This window comes from Silurus aristotelis (assembly GCF_946808225.1).
Source record: "Silurus aristotelis genome assembly, chromosome: 4".
Classification (NCBI taxonomy): domain Eukaryota; kingdom Metazoa; phylum Chordata; class Actinopteri; order Siluriformes; family Siluridae; genus Silurus; species Silurus aristotelis.
Window position 1 is genome coordinate 6763111 of NC_139577.1, and position 24657 is coordinate 6787767.

The following is a 24657-nucleotide window of genomic DNA, read 5'->3' on the forward strand; positions in this document are numbered from 1 at the left end:
GAACAATGCATTTACATAGACACCAAACAGCTGTCTATGTAAATGTATGTGTGTATATAATATAGAAGGTTTACCTATGGCTGGAGCATTGATGCAGAGTTCTCTGGCCAACACCAGGAACGTTCTTCCCAGAACATACACGTTGACCTAGACAAAACGAGAATCAGGACAAGGCCAGAAAGCATCAGCACAGATACAGGAACCATGAAAACTACTGTTTTTCCTCCAGACAACAGATTCAGTAATAATATTTATTTTAGGAACTTAATATTGTTTAATTGACCTACTCTAAAATCCCCACACAAACACACCCTCCCTTTTATCTGGGTCCCATTAAAGGAGGAATAGTTGGCCTCTGAGGAATAGTTGGAGGTCATGCCTTTTTTTTTTTTTTTTTTTTTTAAACGTGGGAGGGTTTCCATACACGCTTACACACTTATGACCCCACAGGGAAAACTCTTCCTCAGGCCAGAAAAGGGAGGAATTTATAGATCAATCTGTGTGGGTGTATGTCTGTGTGTGTGTGTGTGTGTGTGTGTGTGGTCAGAAACATGTATACAATGGCAGCTACTCTCTCAAAAACTGAATTTGGCTGTCAGAATAAAATAAATGCATATTTTAATTGTTTATCAATTTACAAATTGCAAAGTGAGCAAACAGGAGAAAAATCTAAATCAAATCAGTATTTGGTATGACCACCCTTCGGCTTTCAGGTCTTACTTTTGCCCATTTTGTAGGATGAGAGTCTGGTGTATGATTATTAGCACCTTCTTGGTAGATTTGCTTTATCATATTAATATGCTACTTGAAACCCAGTCATTAAATGAAAAAAAAACAGCTGTGTAGGTGCTTTAATCTAATTGAGGAAAAGCCAAACTCTGCTATTAAGGTGAGGTTGTGGAAGACAGTTCCACGTCACAGGTCCTAAACAATTGCAAGACTGAGCAGAGCAACAAGACACAATGTAGTTATACTGCATCAGCAAGGTCTCTCCAAGGCAAGATCTGAAAGCAGATCAAGGGGTTTCAAGATGTGTTCTTCAAGCTATTGTAAAGAAGCACAATAATATGGACATTGTTGAGAAGCAAAGACGCAGTGATCGGCAATGGAAAACTAATGCAGCGGATAAAAGACATCAAGGTTACTGCCCTTTAACATCAGAAGATGTCCAGCAGTGCCGTCAGCAAAGAACTGGAAGAAACCCATTTACTGGACAAGTCTGGCTTGGAAACTCAACTCTGCATGAAAACAGAGGAACCGGTTGCAGTAAAATAGCAGCAGGTGCTTTGGAATGATCATTTAAAATCTGAAAAAAAAATGCAGCTGTAGAAGGAGGCAAGTTGTTTGCTGAAGTGCTGGAGAGCAGCACAATAATGAGTGTCCACAGGCAATAGTGAAGCATGGTGGAGGTTTCCTGCAAGTTTAAAGCTGCATTTTTGCAAATGGAGTTGGAGATTTGGTCATGATAAATGGTTTCCTCTATAGTGGGAAATACAGAAATGCAAATACTTCTTTATCAGGCAGTACCATCAGGGAGGTGTGTGATTGGGCCCAAATTTATTCTGAAGCAGGACAAGGACCGCAGACAGCCAGCCAATGTCATTAAAGAACAATCTTCAGTGTAGAGAAGAATAATTATGATCTCAACATCATCCTGTCTGTCTTGGATTACATGAAGAGACAAAAGTATTTGAGTCTGAACTAATCCACAGATGATTTGTGCTTAGTTCTAAAAGATGTTTGTAACAAACTACCTGATGATTTCCTTCATAGACTGTGTGCAAGATTACCTACAAGATTTGATGCTGTTTTTCACCAAACACTGATTTGATTTGGATTTTTCTTTTGTTCAGTTACTTTCAATTTTGTTCATTGATAAAAATGAACTATTAACACTTATTATTTTTGAAAGCTTTCTCACTTTACGGCATTTTTCCACACCTGCTTAAAACCTTTGCACATTGCTGAATATATAAAACATAACTGAATGTCAATCAAATCTCATCACACTGTACATCACCACTAATGACACACTGCCTGGAGCCATTAATGTTGTCATTTACATCAGTCTGAAATTCTTTTTGTGCGAAACCTTTACATTTATATACATTTGTAGTAAACCTGAAGTTGGCGTTGTTTTCGTTACATCGCTGACTGTCAGATTTAAATTTGAAATAAAAACAAAATGTGAAGATACTGTAAGTGACTAGGCTTGACAAGCAACAACAGTGCATGGATGTGTACAATGCCTGAAGACTTCAGCTATTGGTGCTAATAGCCACAATTCAGTATATACACGACATTCGGTTTTCCTTTTTTTTTTTTTTTTTGGATAGAATTTAATACGATGGAGCACATTTAATGCAGGAATTACTTGATCTCTCACACTGCAGTTTACAGATATACCGGGTGCTGGCCTGATCGTGAACAAAACCTAAACCAAGAAAGCTTCTTAGTCAGTGAGATTTTCAACATACACTTAGTTACTGTTATATTTTCAGCTGGTCATGTCAAGCATGGATGCAGTTAAAGTAAATAATAATAAATGAATAAATAATAAAGCTAAATATCAGTGAGAAGAAAATGTCTCTGTAGGTATAATAAATACCAATGGATCTGAAATGTGAATGTTTCAATTAACTTATGATTTTCTCTGGTTTATGAGATACAAAATCATTTTGTATCAGTTTTAACACACACACAAACAACCTGGAGGTCAACACCAATATCCGAAATGTGCGAGACTGTATTAATCCTTTAATCACAGATCATCTGCACACACACACACACACACACACACACACACACACACACACACACACACACACACAAATATCCCATTTATCAAAGTCATTTTCACAGTAAATATAAGCTGATAAGAGAGTATTAATCTTACCTGCAGCAGATCGCTGAGATCCAGCAGCATGTCTTAAACAGCTCGGTTAAAGAAACAGGACTGAATACACACTTGCTGTCAAATCATTGCTGATTTATGAGAAAAGAAATTGCATTCTGTAATAATTTAGGGTCTACTCAGGGTTTCTGACAAAACGTTGGCTATTTTAATGATCAGTCCTGATCATTTTTTTGATGAAAAAAAAAACTGTCTGGTTTCTCACATGGTATCTAGTACACTCAGGGAGTTTCTCCTTACTGGCTTAATCATTAGGAATAAACTTAAAATGACAAGAAACAAACTTATACATTCTTTTATAACCGCTTTATCAATATCCATTGTTGAAAGTGCTCTACAGATAAAAATTAATTGAATTGAATAGATAATTAACATGCTGATTGGTCAAGGAACTGTTTTCCTTACACATGATGCATTGCAAGGAGTTGAAATTAAGAATTTGGAAGCCAATTTTGTTCATCAACATTTCCACAAATGAAAATCTAAAAATTCAGGAAACCCATAAACCACTTTGGTCTGAGACGTAAAAACAGTCCTGTGGATGAAGATATAAAATGTGTTTTTGTATACATTATGAAACAGAGGGTATCAATCACACAGGTGTATTAAACACTGATACCTTGGCCCATGAAGTTGGATGAATGAATGAACATCATACATTAAATGTCTCATTTTTACTTTACTTTCAGAACATCGGACATGACACTTCTCTCTTTTCCTATTCTTCAGCGATTCTCTACACTCAGTCTCTGTGTATAAGTAAGGGGTAATGAATGCTAATCAAAATGTCTTATGGAGCATTTAGAATGCCTCCGTTACACAAATGTTACACTGCAGGAACTCATTTGCGTCACGCAGAAGCTGCAGGCGAAATATCGCTAAATAATAAAGCCACGTGATGGGACGTGATTAATCACATCTAATGGAAACTTTAATACCGTTCATAATAATAACAGGTTAAATCGCCCGTTACGACGCGACCACAATCGTTGATACTGCAATACTGATTTATAAACCCATTAAACACAAGGTCACCTCGCTCACCTCCAAATTAACCGTCTCCTGGCAACCAAGCACTCAGGGAAACCTTCAGCATGGAGACAGGCACACCTGTGCAACCAGGTGGTGTTGGATTAATGACAAAAACCATTAGTCTTTGTTAGGGATTAGTCATCATGGCAACAGACAGATCGTCTGCATCTGAGAGACTGGTGATGAAACAACTGACTATTAAACAGAAAAAAAAAAGAATGTGTGTGCGCATGTATATATATATATATATATATATATATATATATATATATATATATATATATACACATACACGCACACACACACACACGCACACACACGTGTGTGCAATCCACAGATTTCAGTTACAATAGCAAATTTGGTATGAAGGTTTAATCTTTGGTCTTCCATACTGCAGTTTGTTCTGGTGTCTATAAGCTTCTACTGCATAGCCATGTTAGCTTTGGAACTCCAATCCATAACAAAGTGTGTGTGTGTGTGTGTGTGTGTGTGTGTGTGCACGCGCATGTGAAGGGGGGGTTGTGTCAGACACAAAACATCTTCAGGCGAATCAACTTTATTTGGGCCGTATGTTTAATTTTCCGCTGAACTCCTCCTTTAATGATCAAGCCGTTTCACTTCAGAGGCAGAATGTATAATTCAGAAAGCCGTAAGCTGCTGAGCTTCTGCGACTCACTGCCTCTAATTAGAACCAGAGGAGCTACTGAGCTATATATAACACGCCCACTGGGAACTCCCAGCTACAAACACTGCATGCACGCACGCACGCACGCACGCGCACACACACACACACACACACACACACACACACACACACACACACGTTTCCAAACAAGCCATCTCTGAACACATTCATTGCTTCTTTCATTCTTTTGTCTTTCTTCTACTCTCCTTTTCCACTTCCACTAGTTCATTCTCCATTTATTTTATGTGATTCATCCATTGCTTCATTTTATTTACTCAAAGAGTGAATTAATCACTTATTGTGAAATGACTGATTCTTTGATTCCTTTCTTTCTTTTTCTCCCTTTTTTCTCTCCATTAATCTAGCTATCTAGCTATCTAGTTATTACTGCATACATTCATCAAATAGATGTATGGCCTGACCCCAACTCTCATCTTCCTCGCCTCTCCTCTTCATCTTCCTCTCCAGACTCTGTCTCTCCTCTTCATCTCGCTCTTCTCTTCATCTTCCCGGTCTTTCCTCTTCATCTTCTCTCTCTCTTTCTACCTCTCTAGTCCCTGTCTCCTTTCTATCTCTCTCTCCCTCCCCTCACTCTAACCCCACTTCTCCTTTTCATCTCCTGATCCCACCACTTCCATTGTCCATTTGACATTCCTCCCCTGAAGGATACGAGGCGTGCCCTCCGTCCTGCACACCAGGTAAAGGCAGGCAGCGATGACGTGGGCCGACTTCCTCCCGCGGGTCAGGCGTTTACACAGCGCCATCTTGTAAAAGTTAAAGGCAGTGTCCAGGCAGTGCTGGTTCATCTGCAGCTGGTGGCCCAGGTGATTTATATTCCTCTTTGCTTAACAACAAACAAACAAACAGTAAACAACAAAAAACTCGATTATGTAAAAGTGGTCCAACACAGAAATAAAGGAGACCACCTCCTAAATGTTCAAACATAAAAATAATGCAATTTAACTAATTGTTTAATTAAATAATTCACTCAGTATTTGTCCTCTTGTGGCTTAAATAAGCAGAAAAATGTCCAATACACACGGTTTAAAAGGAAATCTTAAATGGGAAAGATGCATGTTATGAGAAACTACATCACTTAAGAACACGATCAATAAACATGCACTGATACCCTCAAATCTGTAGTCTGCACAGGGCACTAGAGAGGACCACTAATATCTCATCCCATATGTAGTGAACATTAGAAGGTACAGAAGGTTTGGACAGCTGAAAGGATTATTGTTGCTCATCCACTCACCCTGCAATAAAAGTATATTTCCAGAGTGAGATGTAGTGAGTGAGCTCAGATCATCACTCAGGGATCCCTCACACCGAAGCCATATGCTTTTTGAACTTTTGCCATCTGGCCTACCAAGCACCAAACACTAGGACAGCCAGGCACAATAAACATTTCTTCCCTCAAGCAATCTGCCTCATGAACAGTTAAATGCTCTCCCCACAGTGCAATAAGAATAAAAAATGTGCAATATCACTTTTAATTTCTTTCCAATACAAATGTACAATCACCCCCTTTTAAAAAAGATTTTTTTATTTAAATAAAAAAAAAAACATGAAACTGCAGGCAAAACAAATTCCTTTTAAGTGCAAACATACATGCAATGAAGCTCATTCTGATTCTGATATACCGTGTACAGTGAAAAGGAATCTTAACTGAGGTTGTCTGAGACAGGGGTCGGCAAACACCGGACCGCAGACCAGAACCGGGCCACGTTTACTTTATTTTATTAAAATTTTTATTAACTTTTATGGTCTGCACTGTGTTTTATTTATGAAGATGACCATTTCCTCTTATGCCAATTTCATAGTTTTTTTTTCAAGGTATTGATAAATCAAGTGTGCATTTATTCTGTATTGAGACACATTTTACTTACATATACAATAAAGAAATGAATAATTAAAGATGTACATTATTGCGTTTAGTTATGCCAAAACCCCCATATCACCTTCCACAAGAATATGTATATTATGACATGTACATGGATATTTATGTATGTAAATGAATGTACGCAGATTAAAGTTAAGGAAAAGAATACCACGCTAAGTTAAACAATAATTTCAAATATTATTATTGCAAATATGTGACTAAATAACTGGTTATTCAGGGTTTTTTAATGTGTTGCCTTAAAAATACTTAAACCTAATTAACACAAATTACCGTTAACTAACCCCAATTACTATCAATTAACCCAAATTAACCCTAACGAACCTTAGTGACCCCTAATTAACACAGCTGTGATTTCTTAAGCACAGCTGTTTTAAATTTCTGCATAAATGAAAGTCAAAATTATTTCTTGGTGAATTTATGGTGTGAATCCTCATCATGAATCATTCAACGCATGACTTGTGTTTAATTACATAAAGGATTCCTTTATGTAATATATATATATATATATGTGGTTGTGTGTGTGTGTGTGAAAACAAGCGCACACTTTATGCTCCAAGTGAAATAAAATGCAGGTATTTTAATCACTTGAAACACTAAAAAGAGAAACAGACACACATATAATTAAACACACATACACGTTCACACACACACACACACACACACACACACACACACACACACACACACACACACACACACTTCAGACTCATGATTCATATATTAAGACACTACTCCAGCGGTCCCCAACCTTTTTTGCGCCACAGACATGATTAATGACAAGACAATATTTTCACGGACCGGACTTCAAGGTGTGGCGAATAAATACAACAAATTAAAATGATACGACCGGCCAAAAAAATGTATTTTATATATAAATATATAAATAAACGTAAATTCACTGTGTTGTTTTTTGTTTATTTTGCTCGCTTGGGGGTTAGAATATAGTGGTAATGTATTATGTGTTAGCGGCCGGAGCCCCTTTAAGAAGGTAGAGGATGGAGGCAAGACATGTGACCGAGGCATCATGACATGCATCAAAAGTGAGTCACAGACAGATGTGACGGAGAGAATCTGGTAATTTTTCAAAAGAAAACAGAAAACCGATCAGAATCAGTTAATAAATAAAACGGAAATAATGTAAGTTATGCATACTTTCTGTGCGGCCCGATACCAATTGAACCACAGACCGGTGCCGGTCTACGGCCAGGGGGTTGGGGACCACTGCACTACTCCATCGAGCTTTGGCTTAAGTTCTCTACACTTTCCTGCTCAGCATTTATTCCAGTACACACACACACAGCAATGATTCACAGGACACGCAGTCCTAATTTCGGTTCCCTGCACTTCAGTGGCTGTGCTTACAGCCCCCGGGAGCGTTGCTCATCCACAAACACCTTTACGTGCATCTTTGCAGAAGCATAAATCAGGCCTTTACACCACTTACTGCGACACGAATGTTCTCACACAGCTCGGAGTTCGCCGCATTCCTCTCAAAGGACAAATTCTAATTCATTAAAAATAAAACATGGGTCATTCCTACAACATATTCAGGCTGCAGGAAAAGAGAGTAGGGGGGAGAATTAAATAAAAAGAAAGAAAGAAAGCCTCATAACATGAAGGTGACACTTGGTGAATTTTGAACGAAATATTATTGAATCATCTAAACAGCTTTCTAATAAATTAAAAGAAAAGACCACACTCTCCTGTGTCCACACACTCTCTCCTGTCCTCATGCACTCCCCATCATTCACATGCTACCCCCACGCTCACTCCCCCTTGTCCACACTCTCTTTCCCCCTCGTCCACACTCTCTCTCCCCCTCATCCATGCACTCTCAGCTTCTTCATTTTCTGCTCATTTCATTCTTTTAATAGTTTGCAATAAAAATGTAATGCACAGATGGAGGTCGTGAGTGCTGTGTAGGGGTGTTATAAGTGGGCTTACTATTTTCTCACTCACTATTTCCTATTTGGGCTTAAACACTCACCGCTCTGTAATGTCTGCGCTCTGGACTCTTTTCCCATCCCAGTGAAGTTTGCACCCAGAGACGGGACATTGCCCTGGGCTGCAACACAAAAAGAAACACATTATCCACCGTGAAAATACAAAAGTAAACGAAACAAAATGGAATAACGCGTGCTAAAGGCGACCTCTGCTGACCAAAACACTGTACTGCAGTCCTGTAGAAAGAAGCACCTTCAATTTGTTTTCTTAGGAAAATGAAACAAAATCAGATAGAAATAGCTGCTAGTTTCTGAGTAAATGTGGAGCAAAGCTATTATAAATTTATTACAACATATATAAAAATAAAAAAAACAATCGCATTGCTAAAAAAATAGAAAAACTTCTCGAACATTTTGATTTTGCAATAAAACTATTATTTTTTTAAATAAACAAAATTCAATCTAAAGCAATACTTTTTGAATAACATTCTTTGAATATTTGACATTTTAACAACAAAAAAATGTTATTATATATATATATATATATATATATATATATATATATATATATATATATATATATATATATATATATATATATATATATATATATATATATTATATATTATATATTACCAGTCAAAATTTTGGACACATCTTTGCCCTTCAGTGTTATTTATTACATTTATATTAATATGAAGACATCCAAATTATGGAAGAACATGGAATTATGTATTGAACAAAACATGTTAAACAACATGTTTTAGATTTTGGATTGTCCAAAATAGCAACGTTTAGCTTTGGCAAACTCATGCAATTCGCTCATCAGATTCATGTGGTAGTCACCTGGAATGGTTTACAATTGTGAAGAGTTCATTTGTGACATTTCTTGCCTTCTTAATGTGCTTTAGACAATCAGTTGTCTTGTGCAGAAGAAAGTATAGAGTTAATATCCCTATTAGTGATTCTACAACTACTGTACAAACCCATTTTATGACAAGAAACCCTCAGTGAAGTAAAGAGAAAAGACAGTCCATCATTATTTTAAGAATCGAAGGTCAGGCAATCTGAAAAATTATGAACTTTAAATGTATCTCTAAGTGCAGTCTCCAAAACAGTCTCACATAACGACCATCCAAGAAAAGGAAGACCAGGAGCTACCTCTGCTGCAGATGAAAAGTTTATTAGAATGATCAGCAGTAATGAACCACGGAATTCAATAAATGCTTCTCAGGGTTCAAGTGGCAGAGGTATTTCAACATTCACTGGTCAGATGCAGAGGTGTGTGTCAGGTCTTCGTGGTCAAATTGCCTCAAAGCAACCATTTCTTCAGAAGAACTACAAGTAGAAGAGACATGCTTGGGGCAAGAAACACAAGGAATGTACACTAGATCAGTAGAAAACTGTCCTTTAGTCTGATGACTCCAAAGATTTTTTTTTTCTCACATTTTTGGTGTTTTTTTTATAGATGAACAGAGGGTGAATGGATGGTCCCTAAATACATGGAGTGGATGTGATGGTGTGGAGGTGCTTTACTGGTGACAAAGTTGGTACTGTAGTCAAAATTGAGGGCACAACACATGGCTACAACTGCGTTATGCAGCAACATTCCATCCCATCTGGTTTGCACTTAGTGGGAACACAATTTGTATTCCAGCAGGACAATGTCCTCATAGACACCTTTAGGTTATGTAAGATCTATTTGTTTAAGAAAAACAGTGGTGGAGTGCTGCATCAGATAACCTGGCCTCCACAATCACCCCATCTAAATCCAGTTTAGAAAGTTTGTGATGAGTTGATCTGAAGAGTAAAGGAAAAACAACAAACATGCACTCAACACCTTTTGGAACTTCTCAAGATTGTTGGAAAACCATGAGGCTGACTGAGAGATATATCAAGAGTGTGCAAAGCTGTCCTCAAAGCAAAAGGTGCTTTAGAAAATTAGAAAATATTACTTGGGTTGTTTAACACATTTTTGTTTATTAAACTATTTCCTACACAGACTTTCATAGTTTGGATGTCTTCAGTATTACTGTACAATGTTAAAAAATAATACAAACAAAAAAAATCTAATATGAGTAAGAAGTTGTGTCAAACCTTTTTGTGTATTTTAACTTTTCACATATTTATTAATTTTAATGTTTGTTTATTTAGTCCTGCTGCCACCTCCTGGTCATGGCAACTTATTACACTCAGTCATTTAACAAATATATAGTACTAGCTTTGGACTTGATTTAGTAATTTGCTTATTGTTTATTTTATTTAAGATCCGAATGTTAATAAATTAAGCTGTAGAAACCCTGTGATTACTAAACACTTTAATTAAACTTTACAACATCAAATAAACAATAAACAAATGATTTATCTATATTGCAACATACAAACAAAATTATAATACAATAAGTGAAAAAACTTTAATTCCAGTTTATAGTATTAATTCAGAAACACATCAAAGCCGAGTGACAGGCAAAAAGATGTGGCTTATGTTTTATTGTCTCATTTGAATAGACTACTGTTATATTGTTCAATTAAAGCAAGGGCTTGGAAAAACTACGTCATGTGATGATATGAATTGTAATTGGTGGATCTAATTAAACCCTGTCAAGTGGGGAAAAAATCCAAACGTGATAGTAATGGTGTACGCTGTTTTCCAGTACAGTAGCGTGAATGAATATCAGAGCATATCATAAGACACGTGTGAAAATCACTCACAGTCTGAGGCCACGAACTGTCCGACCGCTGACGAGGCTCCTCCGCTGCTCTCCACAAACATCACCTCGGAGACGATGATGTTGTCCTCGAGCACGGAGCCGCAGGTCATACACACGGCATCACCGCGAGCCTGGTCCACGTCCACATCTGTCCCACCGCAGTTCTTACACCTCCGCATGTTGGCGTTGCAGTGAGTTGCTCAGAAGGAGAAACGGGTGATGACGAGGAGAAAAAAGAACACTGTTAAGACAGACAAAAAAAAATAAAGTTTCCCAACAGAATAAACATGCATCAGTCACTAATTTGAACTGCAGACATTTTCTACCGTTGCCTTATTTTTATTTTACAAGTACCTCATTATGGAAGGAAAAATGTAACCATGTCCTCTTACTGCCAACATGTATTATAGTTATTCAGAGCTTTAATTAGAAAACAAAGCTGCACTTTTCCAAACACAAAGTCAGAACAATTCTGTTTGTTCAAAAACAATGAGAATTGCTTTGTGGATGCGCACAAATGACTACATGATGTGAAGTTTGAACAAGTAGTTTTGAGAATTTTATTTTTGATCTGGGAAACACTTCAGAGCAACTGAGAATAACTAACATCAGTCCAGAAAATAATCTGACTCTCGCAAATCCTAAACAATGATCAAGATCACTGAACAACGCAGAACTGCATTGAGGAATTAAATGCTGTCCGTCATTTTCGTTATAGAAAAATCATAGAAAAAGTGTGGTGTGAACTTATGTAAGAGCAGCTGTAAACATTTGATTTTTAGCTTCCGAATCAGACCCGGCATGCATGCTTCTCCAGCTGTCCTTTTCTGCTTTGCAAAATGCCCAATAAATACAATGACTCAAACATTTAAAATCAGGCTACTGATCAGGAGTGTAAAAATGATGCTGCAGGATTGCAGAAGAGGACTGTATGATGAAAAAGATGGAAATGAAGTGACCTCACTGTGTTCCACTTATTCTCTGACCTTAAACAGTCAGTCCCAAAGGTCAAACCCAAAGTGCTGGCTATAGACAATGAAATGTGCAGGTTATTCACTGGAGCACTGGGATGTTAGAGAGCATTAATGTTGTCAGGATGAATATCTGATCATATTTAATTTGACAACTGAGCACCCAGGGAAGTGGCATGGCTGGAATTAAGAGGGAAGCGATTTGAACATGTATTAGCAGGGTGTGTGATTTTTATGATTATTTATGTGAATAAATAAATACTCAGAGCATTAATAGAATGAATGGCAACTCTAAAGGCCACGGTGTGACGTGGCAATACAATGCACCGGACTTAAATCGTAATCCGGGCAGTTTCTCAGCTCCACCATCATTTCTGCCACATGCAGGGACATTTATCAACATTTCCTACACAATCAGAATAAAGAATAAATACCTGCAGCAGATGGAAACCAGCTTCCTTTCAATATCCTGGTTGATTTAGCAGGCGCGCGTGCTCAGTTTGGTTTCCTCTCCCACGAAAATAAAGTCTCTGTAATTCAGTAAAACACAAAACCGGTAGATTTGTAAGAAAACCGTAAAATCTCAGGTCACCGTCTTTATCTGGCACTTAGCACAATCAGAATTATCCAGGTTATTACAGAAAGATTACACGACCAGATCAACAAACTGCACATGGTCAACGTGCAATATGGACCATACCATTGTCATCTCTGTTAAAGGGGGGTGCGCTGTTAAAAAAAAAGCTTCAACTACACCTTTTATTGTCGTTTTGGCGATTACGTATTAACTAAAGTATTTATTATTAGACTAAAGAATACATGTTCTATTTAAATGACGGCCATTCGTTTAACTCTGCTGAGGTGTACTGTTACTTCTAAAAGTCCTATCATGAAGTTTGAAATGATTCTTTTCAAAGATTCGTTTCACATAGTTCGGTTCAGTGAAACGACTCGAATCGTTTAATCGCTGATTCATTCAGTTTCAGTTTTAGGTTTATTTTCAGTTGCTTTGTGTCGTTTCTCATATCAGAAATGAAATTTTCAAAAATACTTGTTCAAATTTCATATCATGTCGTCACTTATGCAGATAGTAAAAGCAATTCTTGTTGATTTGATCAAATTGCGAATGCTTTGGTACAATCATTTAATTGATTATGTACAATTGTCTTCTGTTTCCTACATTATCGGTTGATGTCATGTGATCAAAATATATTATACTTGTTCTCACCTGACCAGTCGTAACCCCCAAAACATCGCGGCATCAGTTGCTTAAGTCCTTGAATGTAAAATTGTTACACCGGTTGTCAGAATCCGTCATGGTTAAAATTCGAGTAACATTTTTTTTCTTGTAAATTTGTCTTGAATTGTTGGCTTGTGCAGATGAATCTTGAATGTCACTAATAAAGGTGAGATTATGGTAACAGATCAACCAATAATCAACTAGTTCTCTAAAACAGGTCAAAGGTGAATCCTGTAAACCTTCAATAGAAACAGAGCAAAATACAGAATAACAATGTCTGAAAATGGATGAACAACCAGGAAACGAATAAACACTAGAACAGTAGAGTAAAATGAATCCTGTCTGGTCTCCTGCAATCAATATAAATCGGATATGCAATTGAATGAAAAGATTTGTGCAGTTGAAATTCATTGATGCCGTAAAGAAGAAATTCAGCCTTGTGCATTTTCAGTCATTGTAATCCAAACTGTAGTTTATATCAGGAAATCCTGAAACTGTGCGCCGTCATACTGACAACAAAAATGAACATTTTGATGAACTTGCTTGTGAACAATGACAAAAGGACTCGTCATTCTGATGGCAATGTTTATTAACACAAATACTTATATTTCAGAGATGAACTAAGGATTTTGAAAAAAGTACAGGCTTTTGCAAGTGATCCAATGTGTTGTGCTGTTTGTTCAAATTGTTTTGAGAAATGCATTTACTGGTCTGCAAATATTAAGGATGATTCGAGAAATGCTCCAAAGCAATAATACTATAAGAAAAACTTGCACAAAAATAGATAGATAGATAGATAGATAGATAGATAGATAGATAGATAGATAGATAGATAGATAGATAGATAGATAGATAGATAGATATTACATACTACCGATTTACATAAATGCTTCTAACGTGGCAGACATATTTCAGCATTCATTGTTCAGAGAAGACTGCATGAGTCAGCCATTCACAGTCAAATTAAAGCAAAGAAACTATTACTTTGGAAAAACAGCATGCAGAGTCTTGCTTGGGTCATAGAACACATGAAATAGACATTAGATCGGTAGAAAACTGTCCTTTGTTCTGACAAGTTCGAAATTTTTAGTTCTAACCACCATTTCATTGTTAGACGTACAGAGAGTGAACAGACGGTTTCTGTCAGGATCTGATGAATGCCGGCTAGATCTCTGGCCTCTTTTTTCCGTTCTGTTTCCTATTTTTCCCACACCAGATGTCGCCATTTGATCCCGTGTCCCTAAATAGCTTCAATTGTTTCCACCTAAATCCTGTTAGCTCTGCCTGTAGTAGTTTTTCACAGTTTCTTTTATAGCATTTCACAATTCATCAATTCATCTGCACACTTCATCTATTTTGTATTTAATGACTCATGCAATAAACTGATGCCGAAATGTTTTGGAGATTTGAACTATTCAGGTGAGAACCAGTATAATATATTTTGAGCAACATGACAAACAACTGGCACCGTATGAATCAGAAGACAATTATACACAATCAATTAAATGAACGTACTCAATGTAGCATTCTCAATTTAATAAAAGCAACAAGAAATGTGTTCATGATGTGCACAAGAGACTCCATGATGTGGTGAGGTTGAACAAGTTTTAGGAATTACATTTCTGTCCTGAGAAACGCTCTAAAGCAACTGAGAATAACTGGAAATAGCAAGAAAATGGATTTTCCACCGTTTCCGAATCTGTTTCTGCATTTGGGTTTGCATGCCTCCCCTCATCTCATGCAGCCAACCCTGGTTTGAGCCCAAGCCCTGACAGGTTCCTCAAGATGGTTGGTAATCTATTCCAGGTGACCACCTTATGAGGCTGACTGTGAGAATGCCAGGAGTGTCCAAAGCTGTCATTAAAGCAAAAGGTGGCTATTTTAAAGAATTGATAAAAAAATATATATATTTTTTTCTTTAAAAAAATGAAGAAAAGCCGCTGAAGGACAAAGGGTGTCCAAACTTTTGACTGGTACTGGATATAATCAGTATCAATTATAAACTTAAATTATTTTAAAATATATTATTTAATTATTGTTATTATAATGGAGATGGAGAGGAGAAAGGTAGACATGTTGTGTGTTCAGGAGACCAAGTGGAAAGGGAGTAAGGCCAGGAACATTGGAAGTGGGTTTAAACTGTTCTTTGATGGTGTGGATGGAAAGAGAAATGGTGTAGGGGTGATCCTGAAGGAATAGTTTAGTAAGAGTGTAGTGGAGGTAAAGAAAGTTTCTAATATGGTTATGAATGTGAAGCTGGAAGTTGAAGGGGTGATAAAACAATTTAATCAGTGCCTATGCTTCACAAGTGGGTGGGTAGGTATGGTCTCAAGGAGAGGAATGTGGAAGGGCAGATGGTGGTAGATTTTGCCAAATGAAAATGGCTGTGGTGAATACGTATTTTAAGAATAAGGAGGATCATAGGGTGACGTATAAAAGTTGAGGAAGATGCACACAGGTGGACTATGTTCTATGTAGAAGATGCAACCTGAAGGAGATTGGAGACTGTGAGGTGTTGGCAGGGGACAGTGTAGCTAGACAGCATTGGATGGTGGTCTGTAGCATGGTTTTGGAGGTGAAGAAGAAGAGGAGGAGAGTGAAGACTGAAAGAAGAATAAGATAGTGGAAACTGAAGGAGGAAGACTAAAGTGTGAGGTTCAGGGAAGAGGTCAGACAGGGGCGAAGAGGTGCTGGATAATTGGGCAACTTCTGCAGAAGTGAAAAGGGTGACAGCTAGAAAAGTACTTGGTGTGACATTTGTAAATAGAAAGGAAGACAATGAGACGTGGTGGTGGAATGAGGAAGTGCAGAAGAGCATAAGGAGAAAGAGGTTGGCAAAACAGAATTGGGATCAACAGAGTGATGAGAAAAGTAGGCAGGAGTACAAGAAGATGCTGCAGCAGGTAAAGTGGGATGTGGCAAAAGCCAAGGAAAAGGCATATGAGCAGCTGTATGTGAAGTTGGACACTAAGTTAGGTGAAAAGGATTTGAAAGGTCATAGGACTGTGGTGAGACCTGCGATGTTGTATGGATTAAAGACAGTGGCATTGAGTAAAAGACACGAGATGGAGCTGGAGGTAGCAGAGCTGAAGATGTTGAGGTTTTCATTGGTAGTGACGAGGATGGACATAATTGGAAATGAGTTTATTAGAGGGACAGCGCATGTAGGAGGTTTTGGAGACAAGTACTAAAATAAAGGTTTTGCAAGAATAATTTCAATAAATAAGTAGTTTTAACTAAAAGTAAAATGTAATTAAACTGCATAACAGATACATACAGGTGTAAGTGTCTATGTTGCATACACTAAATGACAAAAAAAGGTGTCAGGTTTGTTGAATGCTCTCCAGTAGGTGGGGCATTTTGTAGGGGGATAAGACGGGGTTAAATTCAAGGTGTAGGGGGATAAGACGAGGTGGAAGATTATTATCCTAAGCTACCAAAGACTCTATAGTGAAACATCTCTTCTGTGTGGGCTGAAACCTGGAGCTTTAAAACCGGAAAAATAAATAAATAAATAAATAAATAAATAAATAAATATATATATATATATATATATATATATATATATATATATATATATATATATATATATATATATATATATATATATATATATATATATAAGAATCAAGTCAAGAATAAATAAGGTACAGATAGGAAGTACAGGGAGAAGCGAAAAAAGATTTTCAAAACTCCACACATGCACACATGGAGACGGCGGACACGGTTTGCTTCTTCGCGAGCTCCATGGACGCGCACGAACCGGTTCCTAGCCGATCTCTGGCGGAGATTCTGTTCGGGCAGGGCGCAGAACTGGGTGACCGCCAGTGCCTCTTCCCTCTTCCCATAACTAGGACACTAAGATGCCTGAGATATGGAGCAGGAGAATTTAAACTGGTCCATTTCACACAAGAATTTCACAAGAATTATATGGGCAATCACAAAAGTTTTAATTACAGAAACTTACCCTTTCGCATAAAAAAAAAAAGCCCTTTAACCTTATTTATTTCTTTACACTTATTATTCTTCATTTAAAACCAGTTCCTATTGTTTATAACAATCGCACACAAAAACCTGTCTGTGAACACAGAGTGGACTGTACCACTGAGAAGTGAGGCTCTTTCTAATGTATTTTATTTATTTATTGTTTATATTCTTAGCAGCTTGTTGCTGACCGTGAGAATGCAGAGGTTAAACAATATCTGCTAAGTCGCAGAGTAGTGATTCGTTACTTACAATAAAATGTAAAATGAAATGCTGGAGATGAGAGTGGTCTGATGAGTGTGATTTTCTTCTACTTTTATATACAGTAATCCCCCGTTTATCGCGGTAGGTACGTTCCAAAAACCCCCACGATAAATGAATAACCGCGATAAACGGACGCCACCCCAAAAATTATATTTTATGTATACAGTACTGTATTAACATTTGACTTCATTTTATAATTAATAATGATATTTTCAATAAAACATTTCATTATTTCAACATAAAACTCCATTAAAAAGGTTCCTTATAAGTATTTTGGTCTATTGTGCTATCCACGAGAAACTAATTAGTTATGTGGCAAATGCAATTACGTGATAAACCGGAGGCGCGAGATTCAAACTGCCGTAAAGTGGGGGATTACTGTATCTATTATTAAAGTGAGAGTGATACAGCGCCCTCTATGACAAAACAGAAACAATGCACTCCCTTCACTGGCTTCCAGTAGCTGCACATATCAGATTCAAAACACTGATGCTTGCCTACAAGGCCAAAAATGGACCAGCGCCATCTTACCTCAATGACCTCATCACATCTCGCACTGCACCACACTGTCTGAGATCCTCCAGCACTGCTCGACTGGTACCACCTTCTCTCAAAATGAGAGGTAAGTATACTTCAAGGCTCTTCTCTGTTCTGGCACCAAGGTGGTGGAATGAACTTCCCCTAAATGTTCGTACAGCGGAGTCCCTGACTATCTTCAAGCGACGACTGAAGACCTACTTCTTCCTGAAACACTTGAATTAGCACTTTCCAAGTTTGTAGAATTCAAGAGTGATATTTATATTACGTTTGTAATCTGGCGTACCAGGGTAGATTTATTCAATACTAGAGACTCAGAGCACTTTTGTACGTCGCTTTGGATAAGAGCGTCTGCTAAATGCCGCAAATGTAAATGTTAATGTTGTCATTTACATCAGTCTGAAATTTTTTGTGGGAAACCTTTACATTTTTATACATTTGTAGTAAACCTGAATTTAAAATACCGGGCGCTGGCCTGATCGTGAACAAAACCTGAGCCAAAAAGCTCCTTAGTCAGTGAGATTTTCAACATACACTTATTTACTGGTATATTTTCAGCTGGTCATGTCAAGGATGGATTGTCAGGCTGACAAACACAGGCGGAAACCAAAGTCCGTTTTACGAGTTTAATGCAGTACAAAAACAGCACAAAACCAAAAACAGCACAAAAACAGCACAAAACCAAAATAGGGGCGGCTCTTGACACCCAGACCCGGCGTCAAGGTCGACTGCGACGGCGGAGTGCAGGCCGCTGTGGATGGGCAGCGTGGAACTACTGGGCGATCTCGCGTGTCCTCCCAGGGTGGCCCGAGCCGGGGGCCTCATGAACCGCCTTGATACCGAAATACATGTAACACAGTTGCACCAATATACCATAGGTACGAACGTGCGCCCTTCAGAGCCCCTGGCGGTGTGGATTTTCTCATCGAGATCCCAAACTATAGGGCTGAGAATCAACTTGGTGGGTATGACGGGCTCCGGTTCCGTGGGTTCTTCCGGTCCATAGAGGCGGGAGAGGGCATCCGCTTTACCGTTTTCCGAGCCAGGTCGGTACGTGATCTGGTAGTGGAACCGGGTGAAGAACAAAGCCCACCGCGCCTGTCGAGTGTTCAGCCTCTTCGCCTCGCGGATATATTGGAGGTTTTTGTGGTCTGTGATCACAGTGAAAGGATGCGAGGCCCCCTCCAGCCAGTGTTGCCACTCCTCTAAGGCCAGTTTGATGGCTAGAAGCTCCCTATTGTCGATGTTGTAGTTCTGTTCTGCATCGGATAACTTTCTGGAGAAGTAGGCGCAGGGGTGCAGGCATGCAGGATCCCCCGCCTGCTGGGACAGGGCAGCTCCGACACCGGTGGAGGAAGCATCCACCTCATCGACGAACGGGAGTTGGGGGTTAGGGTGGTGTAGCAGGGGATCAGTGCAGAACCTTCTGCGCAGTTCGTCAAAGGCTTCCTCTGCTTCCGGGGTCCAGGTGAGCGTCTTGGCCTTCCCTCGGGGGAGCGAATCGAGAGGGGCAGTAACCAGGCTGAAACCCCGTATGAACCGCTGATAGAAGTTAGCAAACCCCAGGAAGCGTCGGAGTTCCTTCACTGAAGTGCACCGTCACTGCATTTACACCCAACAGAAAAATACAGTGTTATACACCTGAATACAACCGTTTACTCCACCCATTAGATAACATCTACACACAAGCGTGAGTGCGACAACAATGATTACAAATTATTACATTTAATTGATTAAAATATGGAATATGTTAAAATCTGATTCACACATACTGCCCATAAGCAGTCATGGTGTGTGTGTGTGTACCTGGTAAGCCTCTGCGGCTAATGCTGCATAGTTCTCCACTGCTCCTTGCACAAACACTCTTTTCTTCTTGTCCTCTCTGAGAGAGCGACATGCTGAGGCGCTGTGCAGGAGGTCAAAGATCTGCTCATTGTAGATCTCAATAAAATAACATTTACACCAGAATCGCAGACTGCGCACACACACACACACACACACACACACACACACACACACACACACACACACACACACACACACACACACACACACTTACTTATAGGCAACCCTAGAAACAGAGTCAGCACTTTGTATGACCCACCTAAATGACACAGTGTGTTAAACCAGAACATCTAGTTGCTACAATCCCACAATGCATTGCAGGTACAGTGCAGGTTGAGTGTTTGATGGGTGGTTGAGTGACACAGCTCACCTTTTCCACCTCTCTGCTGATAAGGAGGAATAAATGCTCAATGCTACGAGGAATAACACCACGCAGCTCATCAGAGAAATATTTTAGCTTGTTCGGTCCTAAAATGCAAATGCAGCCACACACACACACACACACACGCACGCACACACACACAGAGTTCATCAGCACTGTACACTGACATGAAGACGGAGCCTCAGTGTATGATGGTGTGTAACTCACCCAGCATGTTAAAGGTCTTCCCTGAACCAGTCTGTCCTTCAGAACTGCAAAAGGGATGATGATAAATGTCATCAGTGCCTATGCTTCACAAGTGGGTTGTGAGATGGAGGAGAAAGAAAAATTCTGGAGTAAGTTAGACGAAGTGGTAGAAGGTGTAGCTAGGAATGAACGATTGGTGATTGGGGAAGACTTTAATGGGCATGTAGGTGAAGGGAACAGATGTGATGAGGAGGTGATGGGTAGGTATGGTCTTAAGGAGAGGAATGTGGAAGGGTAGATGGTGGTAGATTTTGCTGAAAGGATGGAAATGGCAGTGGTGAATACGTATTTTAAAAAGGAGGATCATTGGTTGATGTATAAGAGTGGATGAAGGTGCACACAGGTGGATTATGTTCTATGTAGACTGTTCAAACACATCATACACACGACAACACAGTCATATGATCTCGTCAGACGTTTCAATGTATTTATTTTTATTTTAATTAATTTATTTTAATTAATCCAAAAGCCAAACAAATAAGTAATTATTAAAATAAATTGTATTCTAAACTAATAGGAAAAATTGATGTTATTTGACAGAGTATTTTGTTTCACACTGATATTTTTATAGCCATTTTATAATTATTATTACACTCTACTGTTTTTGTGTACAAATATTTATATTAATTAAACGTTTAACTTTTAAACCATCAAACTATTCAAGATGTTTGTACTATTGCTTAGTGTACTGAAAAAAAATATAATGTATGAAATGACCTTTGATCTTATAGAAAAAATAAAACAAACAAATATTTAACGTAATTTTAAAATGCGTTTGGATCAACGTGATTCTCATGTTTACTGACGATGCTAGCATGCTAACACTTATAGCATGCCAGCATCGTTCAGCTTTAATCACGTTCAGCTTTAGCGCCTCACACAACTAATAAAAATGTAAATCCCGCAGAAGTGAACAGACAGAGAGCGTTTTAAACGTTATCCGTTAAAAATACGTTTATTAAATTAAGGTATTTTTTTAAGTAATTAAATTAAGGGTAACATGGTATTTAGTATAGAAATAAGGTGACATCTACTTTTTGATAACACATCATCCTTCAAAAAAAAAAGAGAATTTACAGTGCATTTTTTATATATCAGTGCATTTTTTTAATATATTTTAGATATATGTTTTCTTAAACATCCCGAGAATTAAAGCGGAGTACAAAGTACAATAAACTGATTGTTTTTCCAAACAGTTGACTTTCTTTTTTTTTTTAAGATATTTTTAGTCCACGTACTATTTTTTTTCTGGTTATTTCAGTCATTGTGGTTTATTGGTAAAGAGCTGCCCAATAGTTTAAAGTGGAACGTTTACATTAAATGTGGAAGACCCAATTTATTTACACATTATAATTACTAGGAATATATATTCATTTAACCAGTTTCTTTTTTCATTGTGGTTCAGTTGTACTACATTTTACCCAACATTTTATGTCCATGAGAAGAAAACAAAGCATAGAGACAAGTTAAATACATCAACTTTTTACAACCAGACCAGATTATTTTTGGTTTTCTTTCTCCTGAATTTGAGGGAGAATCAGAATGTGACTTGTATATTTGAATGCTTCTGGTTTTCCCTCCATTTCCAAAACAGGGCTGGTTCTACACTCACAGGAGCATAACTCTCAGGCTTTGCATTGCAGACCTCATTTCTCTCTCTCTCTCTCTCTCTCTCTCGCTCTCTCTCTCTCTCTCTCGCTCTCTCTCTCTCTCTCTCTCTCTCTCTCTCTCTCTCTCTCTCTCTCTCTCTCTCACACACACACACACACACACACACACACACACACACACACACACACACACACACACACACACACACACGCACACTAACTTAATCTTTAACCAAAGATTCAGCACTTAGTCAAGTTACATTTTATAAAACAAATAAGAAATAAAGAAAAAAAAAAGAAATAATAGGAATCACCCCGAAAATAAATCCCTAGGTTCTTCACATGTTGAAGCCGTTTAAACTCTTTATTTAAATCTTTTCACTGAAAGAAGTCAGTTACACAGTCTTTTTTTAAATTTTTTATTTAATCAGTTTCAAGATGAACAACAGTATGAAACAGACAAAGGTGCATGTACACACAGAGAGAGAGAGAGAGAGAGAGAGAGAGATACAAACAAGATCAGTGTTGCTGCACTTTTGCCCTTGGGCCCTTGAGCAAGGCCCTTAACCCTCTGTGTGCTCCAGGGGCGCCGTATCATTGCCGACCCTGTGCTCTGACCCCAGCTTCCAAGCAAGCTGGGATATGCGAAGAACAACATTTCACTGTGCTGTAATGTATATGTGACAAATAAAGGCTATCCTATTCTGGCTATTCTTTAATCATCAAGTAACTTCGCACACAGCTTTAGTGTCTCCTCCTTCTACACACACAAACACACACACACACACACACACACACACACACACACTGAAGTTGTTCAGAAACACAGCATAAAGTGCACCGTCACTGCATTTAAACCCAAAAGAAAAATACCGTGTTATACACCTGAACGGTTATATACCAACATTACACTGCAATGTCATTTTAATAATATTTCATGTTAAACCATTTAAAATATCAGACACTACACCATTCTGAACATCTGTGCAGGAAGTTGAATTTAAAAATCTCTTTATTTATTGATTTGATTGCAGAGGCCAAATCAAGAAGAGCTGTGAAAAGGCCATGGTGCTCAAATGAAGTAAATGCTGTCATAAAACATTTCAAAGTCCACATTGCAAAGGGACACCTCGCAACAAAGGCAGAGTGTGAGCAGTGCAAAACTTCAGAGGACCCTGTTTTAAGAGAAAGAACAGTACAAAATATAAGGGATTTCGGTAAATCGGTTAGGAAACGAGGTTTGCAGTTTAAAAAGAAATGTTAGTTCAGGATCAGTTTTGCCTTGCCCTATAGTATAGGAAGAGCTGATAACTGTCCGGAGAGAACTGAGAAAGAAGATCAGAGAAGGAAAAGCATGCTACAGGAGGAAGATGGAGGATCAGCTGCAGCAGAACAATGTCAGCGGTGTGTGGAAGGGGCTCAAAACCATCACTGGTCATAAGGAGCCCAAGTTTCAGGCTGAGGGTGACCAGAAGTGGGTGAATAATCTTAATCTATTCTTTAACAGATTCGATCAGCTACCCCCCCCTGCTGCAATTCCCCTTCTCTGCTTCCACAGCAAGCAGCTCCAGCCCCACTTCTCTCTGTACTGCTATCAGTTCACAGTCAATACACAACACACCTAACTTCCTCCCCCTGCCAATTCCCTCCAGTCAACACGCCAACCAATACACACTGCCCCTCACAGAAGCTCGGGTGAGAATGTCCTTTCCCTGCGTGGTGCCTGTTCCAAAGACGTCACACCCAAAAGACTTCGGAGACTATCGACCAGTAGCATTGACCTCGCATCTGATGAACACATTGGAGAGGCTGGTGCTCACTCATCTCCGACCTCTGGTGAGCCCATCAATGGATCCACTTCAGTTTGCCTACCAACCTGGCATTGGAGTGAAAGACGCAGTCTTCTTCCTCCTAAATCGGGCTATTTCACACCTGGAAAAGGCTGGGAGCACTGTAAGAGTCATGTTTGACTTCTCTAGTGCTTTTAAAACCATCCAACCTGCACTGCTGAGGGATAAAATGGTGTACATGGGAGTGGACCATCATCTGTCTGCCTGGATACTGGACTACCTCACAGACCAACCACAGTATGTAAGGACTCGTGACTGTGAGTCTGACATGATTGTCTGCAACACTGGAGCCCCGCAGGGAACAGTTCTAGCCCCGTTTCTCTTCACCGTCTACACTGCAGACTTCATGTTTAGCTCAGCAACCTGTCACCTACAGAAGTTCTCTGATGACTCTGCCATCGTCGATCTGATCACGGATGATGATGACAGGGAGTACAGGGGACTTATACAGAACTTTGTGGACTGGTGCCAACGGAGCTGCCTCCAGATAAATGCGGGGAAAACCAAAGAACTGGTAGTGGATTTCCGTAGGCACAAACA

General features: G+C 38.7%; 1 protein-coding gene across 1 annotated transcript in view; it reads right to left on the minus strand.

Moving 5' to 3' along the window:
• Window positions 1–12853, minus strand: part of brf1a (BRF1 general transcription factor IIIB subunit a) — a 42816-nt gene extending 29963 nt beyond the window's left edge. The window contains exons 1-6 of the mRNA XM_083540455.1: window positions 12594–12853; window positions 11190–11429; window positions 8522–8599; window positions 5302–5475; window positions 2897–2928; window positions 75–147 (exon numbers count right to left, since the gene is read on the minus strand). Coding sequence (XP_083396581.1) covers window positions 75–147; window positions 2897–2928; window positions 5302–5475; window positions 8522–8599; window positions 11190–11367 — 535 coding nt within the window. The 5' untranslated portion in view covers window positions 11368–11429; window positions 12594–12853. The remainder of the gene's footprint in view (window positions 1–74; window positions 148–2896; window positions 2929–5301; window positions 5476–8521; window positions 8600–11189; window positions 11430–12593) is intronic.
• Window positions 12854–24657: the final 11804 nt, after the last annotated feature.